We start from the raw sequence: 16,325 nt of genomic DNA on the forward strand, positions 1-16,325 counted from the left end.
AACTTTAGCTAAATATATTTTCACGTACAGCCAAATGACTGTAATAAAGTAGGTAAGCCGTGACCATAGAAAAAGCAAAGCAATCACTGGATATACTGTCCAAATTGCTACACACTTTTTAAGCATCGTTCACCAACAAACTGAGTCTAACAAATCATTTTCTTTACTTTGGTAATTACAGTTATTGCATTATGTATAAAATATAATTTTAATACCAGTGTTCATTATCTTGATGTGATTCTTTTTTTTTTAACCAAAAAAAAAGCTTTACAGCCTCTTACATAATTCTACCACAATTACATAATTGATTTTTAACCAGGTTATAGTGAAAGGCCAGGTGCCAATCTCAGAGTTAACGAGAGCTTAAAGTCAGTTTGTTAAAACTGCTTTGTTCTCGAAACCAGTAAAATTAATTCGTAACTTTTAATTCTGAGTTGAGATTGATTCTTCAGTTCTTGGTTTGAGAACAATGAGGGTAAATTCATTTAACCTTTTACCTTGACTTAAGCACATAATTGTACTACATAGCCCTCGTCAATGGAACCCAATACCAGTATTTGACAGTAACAGGTAAGCCTTAAATTTAATTTTTAAATAGACAAGACACCATGAGAACTGACATTACAATATTTTATTTTACAAAAGTCAGTGTCTTTTAGTTCAAAGTTTGTCTGGCATCTCTTGTACATCTTGAAAATAAATTAAAAAACAAAAAAAAAAAAAAAAAAAAAAAACCACTCTATGCAGTGTACTATAATTGAACATAAACAACAATCTTTCAAAAGAATATTTCTAGATGAATTGTCATTTGAACTATTTCCTGGAAACTTTCTGAACACCACTTATTTTGCATAGCTTGATGCATGAATACCCTAGTTGTCTTAACTGGACTATAAATATAACTATATACACAATGAACAGTCATTTGTAAAAACACCTTTAAAATGTAAAATCTTTAAGAAGCCTGAGTGCCAGGAGCAATCCCCTTTAAGAACATTTACAATAAGAACTTCATCCCAAAAGCCCACAGGTTTTAACCACAGCTTCCCAGCATCAGTTCATGTATGCAGCTACACCTTTCCAAATCCCAGGGATCCTTTTAAGGCATCATTCATAAGATCTTTGAATTGATCTTCATCTGCAACACCTCTTGGGAGATACAGGGATAAGCTGCACGTTGATGTGTACGGGATACGCCGCATCCCTGACTCCTGATCGTAGAAGTCGATGTTGCAGGACTGTGGGAACCCCAGTGGTGGAAGTAAGTCAGCCCCAGTTATAAAGACGAGCTCTTCAAATGTGTGGTCCACCTCTCGCTCTGTTAAAATACATACAAGTGTTAAATAAGGTGTGCAATGTGTAGATTTATAATCAGTTACACTGACTGCATAGAACAGTTGCGTTAATGACTATTTTGGAGTCAAAAACAGGTTGTTAGGCAAAACAATTATTGCAAAGCATTGTATTATTAAAAAAAAAAAAAAAAAAAAAAAAAAAAAAAAAATTTACTCAAAGCAATCCTGCCCTGCTAAGACAGGAAATTAATTTTGTCCTCCGAGTCAGACCTATATGTCAAGGACTGTTTATGCAATGTGTATTTTTTTTTTTTTTAAGTTATTCATTCTGTCCTTGCAAGAGTACATTGGCTTTCTAGTGATGTCACATTTGCGTGGGTGTTGTCATTGCACCACTCGATTACTCTAGGACACTAATATACAGGAGGTTTCGTTATAGTCAATGTAATACCTGAAGGTTCTTGTAGTTAGGCAGTGCATCTAATTAACAAATGACCTTTGTCTCAAAGGGAGACAAGTTTCAAATTGTGTTATTCTATCTTAAACACTGCAAAAACACTGGGGGTGATCGTGGCTCAAGAGTTGGGAGTTCGTCTTGTAATCGGAAGGTTGCCGGTTCGAGCCCCGGCTCGGACACTCTCGGTCGTTGTGTCCTTGGGCGAGACACTTCACCCGTTGCCTACTGGTGGTGGTCAGAGGGCCCTGCGGCGCCAGTGTCCGGCAGCCTCGCCTCTGTCAGCGTGGCTGTGGCTACAATGTAGCTGCCATCACCAGTGTGTGAATGTGTGGATGACTGCTTTAGTAAAGCGCTATACAAATACAGGCCATTTACCATTTACTTAATTCTCAGATGTGCTAATACAATTGAATCATAAATTTTACCATATTTTAAATACAAGTATGTAATATAACTATTTAATATTTTAGTGTTAGAAGTTTTCGGTCATGTAATAAAATTAATGTTTTACCAGAAATCACAATGAAAATCAAATTACATCCTATCTATCAGTCTAAACAAGCAAGATCTGGTAGAGATGACAGAGGATAAAAGAAATAATCTTCCAAAAATATTTGTTGTAGGTGGTTTCCTTTCAAATACCTCACCTAAAAAGGTAAAATAATCAAAAACTTCCTCATATGCTCTAAGAAGGGGTGGATTTTGCAAAGTTCTAAGGTTTTATTGCACCCAAGTGTTGTTTCGATTTAGTTGTCTGTATTTTGTATTGTGGACACTGTATTTAACATGAAATGCCTGAAGCAATTCAAACAGAAACAAGACATGTGTTGTATTCTATGTACTCACCCTGAATGGCCATAAGCCACCATTCCCACTGAAAGATGGTTGCTTCCTCTTCTTCATGTCTGTTACTTCCAGCTGGACTCCATCCAATGGTGAAGAGATCCTGGAAGCTGTTCCTTGTAAGTTTATTTCCTGCATTTGTAAATACAGGAAGGAACTGCTTCCAGCATCTCTTCACCATTTGCCAGAACCGACCACACGAGTCCATACCGGCAACAAACTGCTGAATCATGCTGGCAACCCTGTTGACCACAGATTGTACTCTCAATTCATACAACATAGCAAAATTGTGAAACAAAAAAAAGTTTTGTCAATTTAAACACCACCTTAACTGCAATACAGATATAAACTCAGCAGATTGATGATTTGTTTAAGTGTTAACTATTAGGGGGGAACACAATGGGAAGACGAGCACTGACCAGGAAAGTACTTTGTAATTTTCTAACAAATTCTCACCTGTGAAACGCAAAATGAGATACAATCTCGCCCCTTATCCTCTTAACATCAAGTAGTGTGGCAGTGTAGATGTCAGGGATACCACAGCCTGCAATCCAGTCCCCAAGGTGACTTTTCAAGTCTGCCAGGTCTTCTGGGGTGCTGCAGCTGGAAACCTTGAAAATTAGGCACCTCCATAAATACATACGTTTAAAGCATTCACTAAGTGTACTTACATTTTGAGATGTTCCACTGATGAGTTAAGCTATGCATTGTGTTTCACTGAATTTAATTACACCTCAGCATGCACACAGTTTTACCTTTTCTATGTTCTGTTTGATGTCTTCGTCCATGAAGACCTCTACATCGAAGTCATCAAGAGATGTCTTCTGGCCACACATCATACAGAACAGGTGTCTGTTGATATACCGTGGCCCTGGCCCATTGTGTGCTATTGACCAAGCAATCAGTTTACCAGCCGTATAAAACTTGTTGCTTGACAGCAACTGCTGGCTATAGCTGAACAACAGACTGCCAGGCTTCCCCTCAAAAATCCCTAGGGAATTCTGAGTTTCGACCATAAGTAAGCTGCAGGAAAAGATAGTAAAAAATAAAAAAAATTGAGTCAAATTGTGATTTCATCTTTGCAACAACAAAAAACACATTCACGCATTGTATTATTGTGTGGGAGAGATGGGAATGGGTTACCGAAAAAATTCCCGCCTTGGGCCTCCATAATCATCGGCCATTTCACCAACAAATTCAATATTTGGCAATTTATGCCACGCAAAATATGACTTGGAAAGTGCCATGCAGGCACTATGTAGGATTTTCCTACGTCGGGCTATTATTGCACAATAATTGCTGGTGTCAAGATGCGTTTCCTGGAAATCTTTCAACACAGTCGCAAGGTCCATCTCGTCCTGAAGAAAAGGGGGGGGAGAGAGAGAAGGGTCATGACTACATGAAACACATACACAGCAGTTCTGGCAGTGTTGTTCATGAGACATACATGTGAGTCATTTTGTTCAGGGGAAGCCAGGACAGCCTCATCCAGGTCTGATACTTCTGACTCTGCAGAGTCGATGTAAAACTCTTCCCTAAACAGAACAAATGCATTTGATTTTTTTAATATCATGTATACATACTGAAATGGAATGACTCCTCTGATAAAAGAATCTGATTTCACATTCTTTTACTGTATAGATACAGGCACTTAAAATGGCCATGTGGTCCTTGATTGCATCTGTTGGAGCCATTTGTATTTTAACAAATTTCAAAATATTAAAATATAAAGTTTGTTGTTAGTTTACTTCTATTTCTGGGTTAATCATTTTTTTATTTGTAGGTTAATGCTCACTTCATTGTTTTGTTGTTTATCTTATCAAGTCAGCCAGGAAGAATTTCAGGGCTATTTTTGATAACTTAAGAGACTGGTATAAGACCAGCATGCACTGAGATGGGCCTTTTGTTTTGTTTGTTTGTTTTTTAATTTGAGAGACAAGCAGCATGAAGGGACAAAAATGGATCTTGTTATTGGTTGCCAAAATGGATCAATAAACTATAAAATGCAACTTTCAAGTTTTGACAGTGCAGTTTTCCTGCGCACAAAAGATTATCACAGGCCAGCAGTGTCTTCTTTTCCTTTTTTTGTGAAACATAAGGAACTGCCCATTTACTGGGAATAGTTTGGGTGATTTGTAGTTCCAAGTGTCTGAGTGGTCAGGCTGACTAAAGTGTTATCGATGCATTTTCAGCAATTAAAAATACCAATATCATGACATCAACAAATCTGAAAAACATGAAAAAGCAAAACAGAAACCGAATGAGGCAATTAAACCATTGGTCTATATTCAGAGCACATAAATGTTATCAGTTCAATACATGCAACCTTTCAAATTTTAATATTCGCTGGTCTCACCCCGTATATTGTACTTATTGAGTGTCTATTTACCTATGGTGTGTGCTTTATAAGTTCCAGTTTACACTTAAGTTTTGGCATGTTATTCAACAACTACCACTTGCTTGTTAACCTCTGGTTCCTGGAGACCATGCCTACTAGAATGAGCTGTATGGTTTTCATGCAGACCACTGCAAAGGAATAGCAGAAATATTTCATAGCAGGAAGAGGACCCCAATGCAGATATTTATTGATCTAGACTACACAAAATGATCCAAGTTATAATAATGATATAATTAGTTTGTACCAAACTAGTTTTTACCAAAAAAATAAATGAAATTGTGCAATAGTTTAAGATTAAAATTCCAACTCATAAACAAACAGAGTGCCATTTACCTGATAACCTCTGGCTCCTGTACATTGTGCCTGCTATGGTCAGGTGTCTCGGTGTCATGCAGCACACTGCAATATGGTAAATATTGTTGATGAGAGGGTGTAATGCATTTACAGTGCTACAGTCCAAAGGCAGTTGTCAAAGACTTACATTGCCATCTCAGACTGCACAACTTCTCCACCAGTTGAGTCCTCATTGGCTTCTGTAATCTAAAACACCAGATTATTAAAATATAACCGAAATGGAACAACAAATGACAAACAAGAACAGAGGACAACACGCCAACTGGCAGGGAAACACACAAGGCTTAAATACATACTGAGGTGATTAGGGAATGTGAAACAGGAGGAGAGCACAGCTGGGACTCATCAGACATGACGAGGCAAAACTCAACACATTGACATAGTACACAGACTTTCAAAGTAAAACAGGAAACTGAACAGACGTGGACTAACCTAGGGGATACGGTGACAGAACAAGAGACACACTGACAGAGACGACTGTATACTAACAGAACACAGAACCACGACCTAAGAAGGAGAACACAAGAAATGCCCAGGACCTAGGAAGTTAGGAATACTAGCGACAGAAATCAAACCCAAGAGAATCAAAACACATCATGAAATCAAAGCTAACTAATACAAACAGAAAAACACCGAGTCCACAGACTCAGGACCGTGACACTTTGGGTAGGTAGAACTTAGGATAACTGAGGGGGAAAAAAATAAATAAATAAATAAAGGAAAGGTTAAGGACATTAACAAAAGACAATGAAAAAGCCAGAACCCAGGAAACTAAGATTACAAGAACAAAATGACCCTAACCCTAAAATACTGTTAGACCACAGTTGAAGCTTGCTCTACTGCATTTCTGTTATTAACAGTGAATCAATTGGCGGGGCATTATTTAAGCATAGCCATCTGGCATAGTGATCAGATGAATTTCTCAAATCCTTTGGGGAAAATCACAGCATTTATTATTCTGAGCAGTAACATGTTAAAGATGTCTTATACAATACTAGGGTGACTGGAGCACCACTGAGTTACAGTAATAGTGACAATTATGCCATATCAGCCACCCGAGTGGAACATTTGAATACCTTTGGACGGATATAAAGATTGGAGCGACCCAGTAGGTTTCTTGCTCTAATTTCTTGGGGCGTCTCCTCTTCAAGAGGAAGAATGAGCCGCTGTCCATTCACTTTGCATAGATCAAACTGCAAGGGTATGTCTGCAATATTGTCCCGTAGTGCCTGCCTGAATTCAGCTGCATTTAGGTTTACAGGAACGACCACCCGAGTAGCAGGAGTGGCATCTGTAATCAAATTTAAACCAAATTAGCTTTCCCTAAAAACGGAAAAGGGTAAATTGTCACATTGTAGTGTCTCAACATCAACTTATTGGTGCAAGGAAATAAAGATTACAAAGGTGCTAAAAATCTAATGCCAAATTCTACAATTTGTAAACAACTGACACCATGATGTAATTCTCATTTTTCAAACCCATCACTCCAAATAATTAATATTAATATAAATATTGATTACCCCTATGAGATCGGTACTGTGTCAGTGTGGGATTCCTTAGTACTGACACCTTAAACGTTAACTGGCGATGTCTGGTTCTCCCGCCTCTTGGTCTGCGCACTGGCCCACCTCCGTGCTGTTGGCGGAAAACTCCAAAGCTATCATTAGACCATGAGATAATTTTAGTGAAACTAATCACACAGAGACACCCCCCCCCCCCCCCCCCCCCAAGAAAAAAAAGAAAAGAAAAAAAACCCACCCAACACACTCAGAGTAAGGAATGAGTGTTCAATCGGTGTTTATTGCATGCATTTTTCGATTGTCTCGCAAATTAAATGCTCCCTGAAAATATGGGATATGCTACATTTATAAACTAAAATCTTTATGCATAAATGCACATAACAGGGATTAAAATGACTGTCATTTGAAGTCGTCAATCTAGGATAGACATTTATGATTACAGAATTTGTTGTTGAATTGTAACAGATAATTAGTAAACGAGCCATTTATTATTTAAAAATGTAAAAGTTATTTCCTTTTGCAAAAACAAAAAAGGCGCAAAGCTAAAAGCTTGCCAATAGAGTAACCACCACCAAAGCATTTCACCTTTGTAGAAGAGATGTCCCCTCTTCACTGTCATCTTGATTCAGTAGCCGGTTAAATTGGGCATTCATTCTGTCTCTGATATCAGTGACTCTCCGTCGAAATACAGCGCTCCGTTCGGACATGACTGTTCCCAAAAAGTCCGCCAAAAGGCTTGGCAGAAATATATATATAGCATCCCTAAAATTCAAAGTACGGCGGGAGAAGGTACATTGTTTGTGATTGGATAAGCAAGACTGAAGGTTGTGTTTTTTTTTTTAATCCACCCCTTACCACAACCTGTGATCAGAATTTGTGTTAACCAATCACAGTCAACCTCATATTTGTGTTGTCTCAATCAAGCTATGTGCGACAAACTACATACAGATGAATGCATGCGAAATCTCTGCGCCAACAAAAAAACACCGTAAGTACCCTAGTTAATCTCAATTATTGTTCGTCTTTGCTAACTAAAAGCTAAGCGATGATTCAAAAACATTGCTTTGTCCTTTTAAGCACATGTTATATGTTAGCTTTGTATTGTAGTAAGCGAAAAAAAAAGTCATGCTGAGAACCTTCACAGACAAGTCATGCTAACCTTTGTCCGTTAGGAATGTTGCCAACATGCCATTTTAGGTGAGGCATGTTAATAAGGTCTTTAATATGGTACTCCGTTTAGCCACTTTATATTATTTAAAATACGGTTTTATATCACTTGTTACATTAGCCGGATTAGGCTACACGGTACTGCACTGCCATCCCAGATAGCAAGACGACATTGAATTGATGTTGATTTTTTTCTATAAAGTACCGGAGAAAGTAGATTGAATGTTCTTTTGTTATCACTGATTTATGGTCTAGTTACAGTTCACTAGCTATGTCGACGTGCAATTTAGGTATATCTGACCGGTAAATTAAAGCAGCGATCACCTGGACTGTTCCGTATCACCCCTCTCACAGTGGTACATCCCTCCAGGTAACCATTCACAAGTCTTGTACAGTAGAGCGGGAATTAATCTCAGCGGAATTGAGAGGAGAAAGTGGATGCAAGCTGCCGTTAAACTTGACTGAAGAAGAAGAGAGGAGAAAGTAGAGAAATGAATAAAGAACAGTCAGTATATGCAGAAAATAAATAATAAAGTTAAAAGACAGCATGGTCTTCATGAACCCAGGGTACAATACAAAAATGTCGTTTTATTTAAGTGAGCAAAACAATGTAGACCATGTTCATTTTGGTAATTAGTTGGAAAAAAAAAAACTAATGACAGCATTTAAAATAAACAAAGATGAATAACATGGATGGGAACATTTGACAATGGAATTGGAACATTATCAAAAATGATTTTTCAGATCTGCTGAGTAGAAGATGCGGAGATTCAAATTTTTAACTTGGGTGTGTGTTTGAAATATGAAAATATTGGTTGACATCGTTGACATACTGCTATTAAAGATAGGAATATGTATGAAACGTAGATTCAAAAACTCTATTAACAGAACTATAAACTGTTAGAATGTGACATTTATTTCAGATGCATTCTGTAACTGTTCACAGTCCCAATACTTAGTGATGACAGAGTGTTTCCAAAAGTGCTCAGTCACAATTTTCAGAAGACTAACATGAAATTTTTTGATTTATTTAAATATATAAACCTGTTGAAAGCAATAATTTAAATTTTTGTCTTTGTAGAATCACAGTACAAAGTATGGCCTGGAGGATTTTCATCTCAAGGTGCAAGAACATTCATAATGACTGTACACGGCGGCTGCTGATGGACGATGTTGGGCCAGATGTGCTACAGTTAGCGTTAAGGAGGTATGATGAAAGCATGATGGAAAACATTTAACATTTTCACTTGCATAAAATGTTTAAGGGGAATATGGCCTGAAAATATAACATGAATTAAGAAGTAATTTTTTGATGTCTTTGAGGTTGGAGACAATGCAGAGAAGCCTTCGGTGGGCAAGAGGAAGACTGATCAGTGTAACTGCAGCAGATCAACTTCTGCGTGACTTGGCTGAATTGATTCAGGAGGTCGAACTGTCTACTCAGCATGGCCAACAAGGTAAGCACATATTGTGTCGATTCCTTGACTGATCAAAAGTGTGAAATAAATTATGACTCTGTCTTAACCTATTTTCCAAATACACCAAACGCTTATATATTTTCAGGCTCTTTTGGATACCAGGCACCAGTGGTTTTCAACAGAGGTAGAGGCAGATCCCTTTACCTTATCACTCGGGAACAGCTTTCATTCCTGAAGTCATGTGGATTCACTGCACCTCAGATGGCTGATATTTTGAATGTTTCACTTCGTACAATTCGAAGACGTCTGCGGTCAGTGACTTTTGAAACCAGTGTGACTTTCAGTTCTTTTGTGACACACACCCACTGTTTATTCAAATTAAATGGTATTGTGAAATTGTAAAAATTAGTATATTTGAATGTGCACTAACTAGTCAAGTAATGATGTGTGTTGTTATAGCAGTGATAAAATACTCGTGTTCTTTTTGTCTGATTTCAGACAGTATCATTTCACCTGCATCAATGTATGCGGAACTGACTGACAGTGCGCTGGATGAACATGTGCAGGACATTGTCGCTGGCAATGAACAAATTGGTCCTGAGGCTGTCAGAGCCTCCCTGCGAGTACGTGGACTACATGTACAGCGAAGGAGGGTTCGAGCAAGCATGCTACGGATAAATCCTGGAGCAGCTGCCATAAGAGCAGTTTTGCGGAGACCAGAACGAAGAACATATCAGGTTGCAGGTCCAAACTCATTGTGGCACATTGATGGAAATCACAAGCTGATAAGGTAACCAAGCACACTGATTTGTTGAACACCTATTTTGACCAAAGTGAAATTCAGCATTACATCAAATATAATTGTTGAACAGTAAGACACATCCAATAGAGCCAGGCCCTGTGATGGGCAGTCCTCTAACACAACTGGTTATGTTTAAAGGGGAAAATGAGAGAACACAGACATCGCAAGCAACGTACAGACAAACTTGACATGCAATAGTGCCATGTAAATCAATTAAGAGTGTGTGTTTCCATTGTTTCAATAACAAAGCAGAAATAAGATTTTTCTTCTTATGGACCACTGTTTTAGGTGGAGGATAGTCATTCATGGGGCTATTGATGGATACAGTCGTCTTGTGGTCTTCCTTCATGCCTCAAACAACAACCGTAGCAGTACTGTTTTATCAAGTTTCATCAGAGCCGTGGTATCCTATGGTGTACCCTCGAGGGTCCGGACAGACAGAGGAGGGGAAAACAATGCTGTCTGCCTGATGATGAACATTTTCAGAGGCTTTGATCGTGGAAGTGCCCTAAGAGGAAGGAGTACCCATAATCAGAGAATTGAGAGGCTCTGGGGTGATCTGTGGCGAGGAATGACCAATGTGTACTGTGATTTATTTCACCACCTGGAGGAGGAAGGCATCATTGACATTGACAATGAAATGCACCTTTGGGCTCTCCATTACATCTATCTCCCAAGGATCAACAGAGATTTGAAAGACTTCACTCAACAGTGGAACAATCATGGCTTGCGGACAGAGAGACACTTGAGCCCATTACAGATTTTTGTCCGAGGCAGCCTCCAGCAACAGGGCCGAGCCTCAACTGCCATGCAGGACATCTTTCAGACCAGAGCAGCTGCTGCTGATGGGACTATTGGTGGGACAGCTGATGGTGGTGTGACAGCCACTGAGAGTGAGACGACTGCTGCTCAGGGCTCAGGTGCAGATTCTGGTGGTGGTGCTGCTGCTCATGGTACAGATGAGCTGGGATTGCTGGTCGACTGGCCTGAGAGGATTACTGTGCCAGACATTGAATTTACTCTGGACGGAATGGTGATGGAGCAAGTGGTAGAACTGTTTAATCCACTAAGTGGCACCAGAGGGAGTCATGGTATTGAGCTCATCACTGGCTTAATATACTTTCTGGACTCCACATATCACTGAGACAGTTCAATTAATGACTGAAACATAATAGCAGCAAGTGGAAAGACTTCAAAATATCTAGGTGACTGGATACATATAATGTGAAAAGTTATGATACGTGTTTACTATGTACCATTGAGTAGTGGTGTAAATGCTGTTAAAATGTTCTGTGTGGATTTCATGATGTAGATGACTGATTTATAATAAGTTACATAATATCATGAATATATATATAGTTTGTGTTGAAATGTCTTTATTTGAAATGTACATGTGTAAAGTGTAAGAGCTAGTGTCTCGTGAGAATACCCTTAACGAGAGTACACGAGACTTTGCATGGACTGCGAGGGAGCAGATGTCTCTCATGAAGCGATTTTAAGTTAAAAGTTTACTAAAAGAAAAAGCAACACAAGGACTTAAGGACCTCTTTTCAGGACAAGCAGCCAACGAGGTATTTGTCATTTGAGAAATGTTGTTATTTGTGTTTGGACTTAATATGTGTACTCTAAAGTTGCTAATTGATTTGTACTGTTCGCTTGTGACCAGTTCTCATGGTGTATCGGCGTGATGGTGAAGCCAAGGAGAGAAGGCCCAAGTAATAAACGCCCGTTTCAAAGAACCGACCTGTGTCTGTGTTGTTGTGAATTCTGTCATGGAAATCAGTGCATTTCCTGAAAGAAATCTCTCCTTCCGGGTCATCCGTGGATCGAGTTTCCTTCGAGACGTGGGCAGCGATAAGCAGAGTTTTGTATAAGATTAATTATTCAAAGTAAGCTCAGGTATGCCGTTCAGCGGGTTAGTTACAGCACCGGGAGTAGCCTGGGAGAACAAAATGATACAGAGACTGCTTCAGGTTGCTTTCCCAAAATCAACTCAAAGTTTATTCTTCTGTGCAGGGTTTTTATAGGCAGAAGGGTTCGTGTGTCAACAAGTTTCAAGTTACAAGTTACAACCATATAAGGAAGTTCCCCCTAGCTCTGAAAGGGGCCTTCTATAATCTCAACATACTTTTGACAGGTCCATTAAACACTAGACAGTTAGAATCCTTTAGTGATATAAGTTTGCACATGGTAGAATACTGCATGTAGTTATTTGCATTAGGAAATGTTTAACCATATATACCTAAAGGCACATAATCAATGGTGTGTGATCTTTAGCAGGCTGCAAACTTGATGTGCACTCGAGGAATGCACTGTCCCACTATACCACAGCAGGATCAACGCAGCTATGCCTGTTCCAGTTTAAGTGCCTTCTTTACATATAGATGAACTGTTGGATTTTCCAGACCAGCAGGCCAAAGGAAGTTGCCCGTGGGGTCGCAGCAAGAGGAGATGAAGTTCAAACAAAGGGCATTGCAGAAACAGGGTCCTTTGTATAATATCATCAAAAAAGGTATTCAGTACATGCTCCCAAAATACTAAAATATCTAACATTTCCTGTATCCTTTGGGGCAACAGACCTGAGTCACACTTTTAGAGAAGTACCTGGTGAGGTGGATTGAGAGGAATATCCATGATGCATGGCAGTTTGTTCACTCACTTCCTCTCCACCACAGCTTCCGAAGTGCAGCCAATCACAGAGCTTGCTCTCCTGATCCAAGAAGAACACATCAAAGTGCGCTGCACAAGCTTGCTCACAAAAAATAGCCTGCCCATACACTGCTTGTGTACAGCTTCTGTTTTGATCTTCCAGTTCAGCAAATGTATATATGTGGGTGTCCAGGTATTTGTGCTCCTCCACCACATCATATCAGTGGGTTCAGTATCTTATACTTTTGTCAAGATAATGCACACTGCAGCCGACAGTTATCAGAAAGAAGCCATTACCAAGTTACATGGATTCTTTTTTTTTTTTATAACTTCATGTCATATAAACTAGTTATGTTATGTGCAACACTGTCATGTGCCACTCTGGTTTTATGTTTCAAATTCGTGTAAGACATCCACAGTACTCTGATGACATTGACAAGGACATCTCCAGTTTACATGGGAAACTATTATTTCAGGTTCTTGAGATTACTTATTTACGTCACTTTTGAGAAAACGTACATACAGGTCTGATTCAAAACTGTATATCTATTTTTTTAATGCATGTTGAAAGGGCAAAAATATTCCTGAGATACTGTTAACATTATTAAATTTGAAGGCTATTATACAGTGGTATTACTTTAAACTGAGTAAAACGGTATTTTGATAAAAGTTAAGGTCTCCGTTTGTTTCAGAAAGAGCATACTGTCATTTACTTGCTTTTATTATTTATTTATATGCCCTCCGCGGACCATCTCTGCACTGCGTGGGTGATTAGTGGCTCCCTGCACAGTAAGGGCTGCACACACAGGGACAAGACGCACTCGGTTACGATCGGATCTTCCCTGGGCAGGGGGAGGTGATGAACTGTATGCCACTTTTTCATTGGCATACATTAAGTACAATGTTTTATTGCCTACGGTGGGGCAGGTCACATACTGGGTGAAGGTGGGCAGTGTGGAGTCCAGCGAGACATGATTAAAGTCCCCTGATATTAGAAGAAGAGCTCTCGGAGATTGCGTTTGCAGTCTGCGGACCACAGAGAGTCACAGGCTACCTCCACGGATGCTAACGGCTAATAGCGCAATGTCTGTGTTGCAGAGTTGTTCTTTCACAGCGATGTGCCCAGAGATACCACAACCGTCTTTAACAAACACTGCCAGCCCCCCTCCTTTCCTCTCACCGCTGTCTCTCGTCTTGTCCGCCCGCAGCAGCTGGAAGCCGGGCAGCCTACTCACAGAGGGAGTACCGGGCAGTGCCGGGATACTGCCACTGTGACCGGGTTAGCGTCATTAGCTCCTCAATCATATCAGGGAGCGATCTCACATTTAAAGTGATTACAGGAAGGAGAGATGGTGTGTGAGGTGTCCTCGGGAGACATCACCCCCGTTTCTTCCCTCACTGGGGATGTAGGGTCTGTCTGCCGGTAGCGCAGCTGCAGGGCGCAGCGCTAACAGCTGATCCCTAATGTAAACAAAGGAGCCATGCGCCGAGTGTCCAAATACGGGTGAAAAAAGAGGAGACAAAAGAAGAGAAAAGTCAACATAACTAGCACGAAGCGGTAATGCAAGATGGCAGGATCTGATTGCTAAAACATAAGTTAAAGGTTAAGAGAAGTAAAGAGGAAAATAAGAAAGAAGCTCAGAAATGAGCAGAGCTAGCTCTGCTCATTACCTGTTAGCTGCCATAACAGGTAACACAGTTAAGGTTTCAGAAAAAGTATTCTGTCGTTTGTTTGCTCGATCATGCCTTAAACACATCAAAATGCATAGTGGGATTATAATACAAGTGAATACTGTGACAAGCACTGGTACTGAATAGGCAATCACTTAGCAGCAAGGTGAATCGGTGATGCATTAGTGTGGTCTGCACTTCCTCTTCTTTGATTGGGTGAAATGAGTTGAAAGTAATTGGATGAGGGAACCATGGGGAGTGCCCTGCATAATTTCAATAAAACGCCGTTTTAAACGCCGTTACAGCTGGCAGAGAACGCCGTAAAAAACGCCGTTCAAAGATGCATAAAAACGGCGTTTTGTGCCGAGTAGCGTAAAAAACGGCGTTTCCGTCTGTCTTTGAACGCCGCTTTTTACGTCACTCGGATGGTGCGTTCAGGGCGCCATCCGAGCGGCGGAAAAAGCGGCGTTTGTCGGAACAGAACGCCGCTTTTTTCGGCGTTTTGAATAATTAAACGGCGTTTTTTACGCCATTTCTTAACCAAACGGGTTAGGAAAGTGGCGAATTTTGGCACTAATGGCTTGCCATACTTTACATGTAAACCTGACGCTCTATTCGCGTCCATCGCGTTCGGTGTGAACACACCGTAAGAAGAAGAGAAGAGGGAAGACCGTAGTACAAAGAGTTACAATAATCCAACCTGGAGGTCACATAAGCGTGAATAAGCTTCTCCAGGTCCTCATGCGGAACATAATGCCTAGCCTTAGAGATAAGACGCAGTTGGTGGAAGCTAGATCTCACTACAGCAGACACTTGCTTATTGAATTTGAGCGAGCTATCCAGCTGTACACCCAAGTTACTGACATAGTCACAGGAAGAGCTAGCAAAGGAACCCAGGGCAGCACAGAGTTGGGCACGAGGGATTTTACTGTTGAACACCACAATCTCAGTCTTCTTATCATTCAAAACAAGAGAATTACTCAGGAACCATTCTTTGACCTCCCGCATGCATTCTTAAAAGTAGTGCAGGGATACAGCAAGGTCGTCAGTAAGTTCAAAATAGATCTGTATGTCATCGGCATAACAGTGGAAGGCGATATTGTATTTTTCAAAGATTGCGCCTAGAGGGAGCAAATACAATGAGAAGAGAATAGGGCCTAAAACTGATCCTTGAGGCACACCACAACAAACTGGAGCAGAGGAAGAGGAGAAGGTGCCTAAGTTAACTGATAAGGATCTATCAGCGAGATATGATTTAAACGAGTCGAGGGCAGTGCCTCTAATACCCACAGTGTGCTCAAGTCTTAGTAATAAAATGTCATGGTCCACCATATCAAAGGCCGAAGAGAGGTCCAGTAAAACTAGGACCATAGAGCGTCCAGTATCAGTGATTACAAGAATATCATTAAGAACTCTAACCAACACTGTTTCAGTGCTATGCAATGGCTTAAAGGCAGATTGAAATTTCTCAGCAATATTGTTCGTGTCCAAGTACGCCTGGAGCTGGCAGAGAACTAGTCTCTCCAAGATCTTGGACAAGAACGAAAGCTTAGAGATTGGTCTGTAGTTTGAAAGGTCATAACAGTCAGAGTTTCTTTTTTTTAAGAATCGAGTGGCATGCTTAAAGGCTGAAAGAACACAGCCTGAGAGCAAGGAAAAGTTCATAAGAAATAGAATACTAGGTCCGATTACATCAAAACAGTCCTTAGCTAAACGAGATGGAAGAATGTCAAGCACAGTATTGGTGTTAT

At 40.0% G+C, this 16,325-nt stretch overlaps 1 protein-coding gene and 2 long non-coding RNA genes across 3 annotated transcripts; 1 reads left to right on the top strand and 2 right to left on the bottom strand.

The window, feature by feature from the left end:
• Positions 1-321: 321 nt before the first annotated feature.
• LOC143418345 (putative E3 ubiquitin-protein ligase HERC4) lies at positions 322-7,577 on the bottom strand. Its single transcript, XM_076883045.1, has 11 exons — positions 7,453-7,577; positions 6,868-7,004; positions 6,424-6,638; positions 5,475-5,533; positions 5,327-5,392; positions 4,043-4,130; positions 3,739-3,953; positions 3,351-3,618; positions 3,052-3,206; positions 2,599-2,837; positions 322-1,318 (listed from the first exon to the last, which is right to left on the bottom strand). Exons 1-11 carry the CDS (start codon positions 7,572-7,574, stop codon positions 1,071-1,073), a joined length of 1,812 nt encoding a protein of 603 aa, XP_076739160.1. The 5' UTR covers positions 7,575-7,577; the 3' UTR covers positions 322-1,070.
• Positions 7,578-9,121: 1,544 nt separating this feature from the next.
• Positions 9,122-9,717, top strand: LOC143418498 (uncharacterized). The gene is made up of 3 exons (XR_013098492.1): positions 9,122-9,241; positions 9,358-9,491; positions 9,598-9,717. It is a non-coding gene; the product is annotated as an uncharacterized LOC143418498 (long non-coding RNA).
• Positions 9,718-12,232: 2,515 nt separating this feature from the next.
• On the bottom strand, positions 12,233-15,006 carry LOC143418346 (uncharacterized). Its single transcript, XR_013098308.1, has 2 exons — positions 14,575-15,006; positions 12,233-14,364 (listed from the first exon to the last, which is right to left on the bottom strand). It is a non-coding gene; the product is annotated as an uncharacterized LOC143418346 (long non-coding RNA).
• Positions 15,007-16,325: the final 1,319 nt, after the last annotated feature.

Source organism: Maylandia zebra, linkage group LG4 (assembly GCF_041146795.1).
Source record: "Maylandia zebra isolate NMK-2024a linkage group LG4, Mzebra_GT3a, whole genome shotgun sequence".
NCBI classification, from domain to species: domain Eukaryota; kingdom Metazoa; phylum Chordata; class Actinopteri; order Cichliformes; family Cichlidae; genus Maylandia; species Maylandia zebra.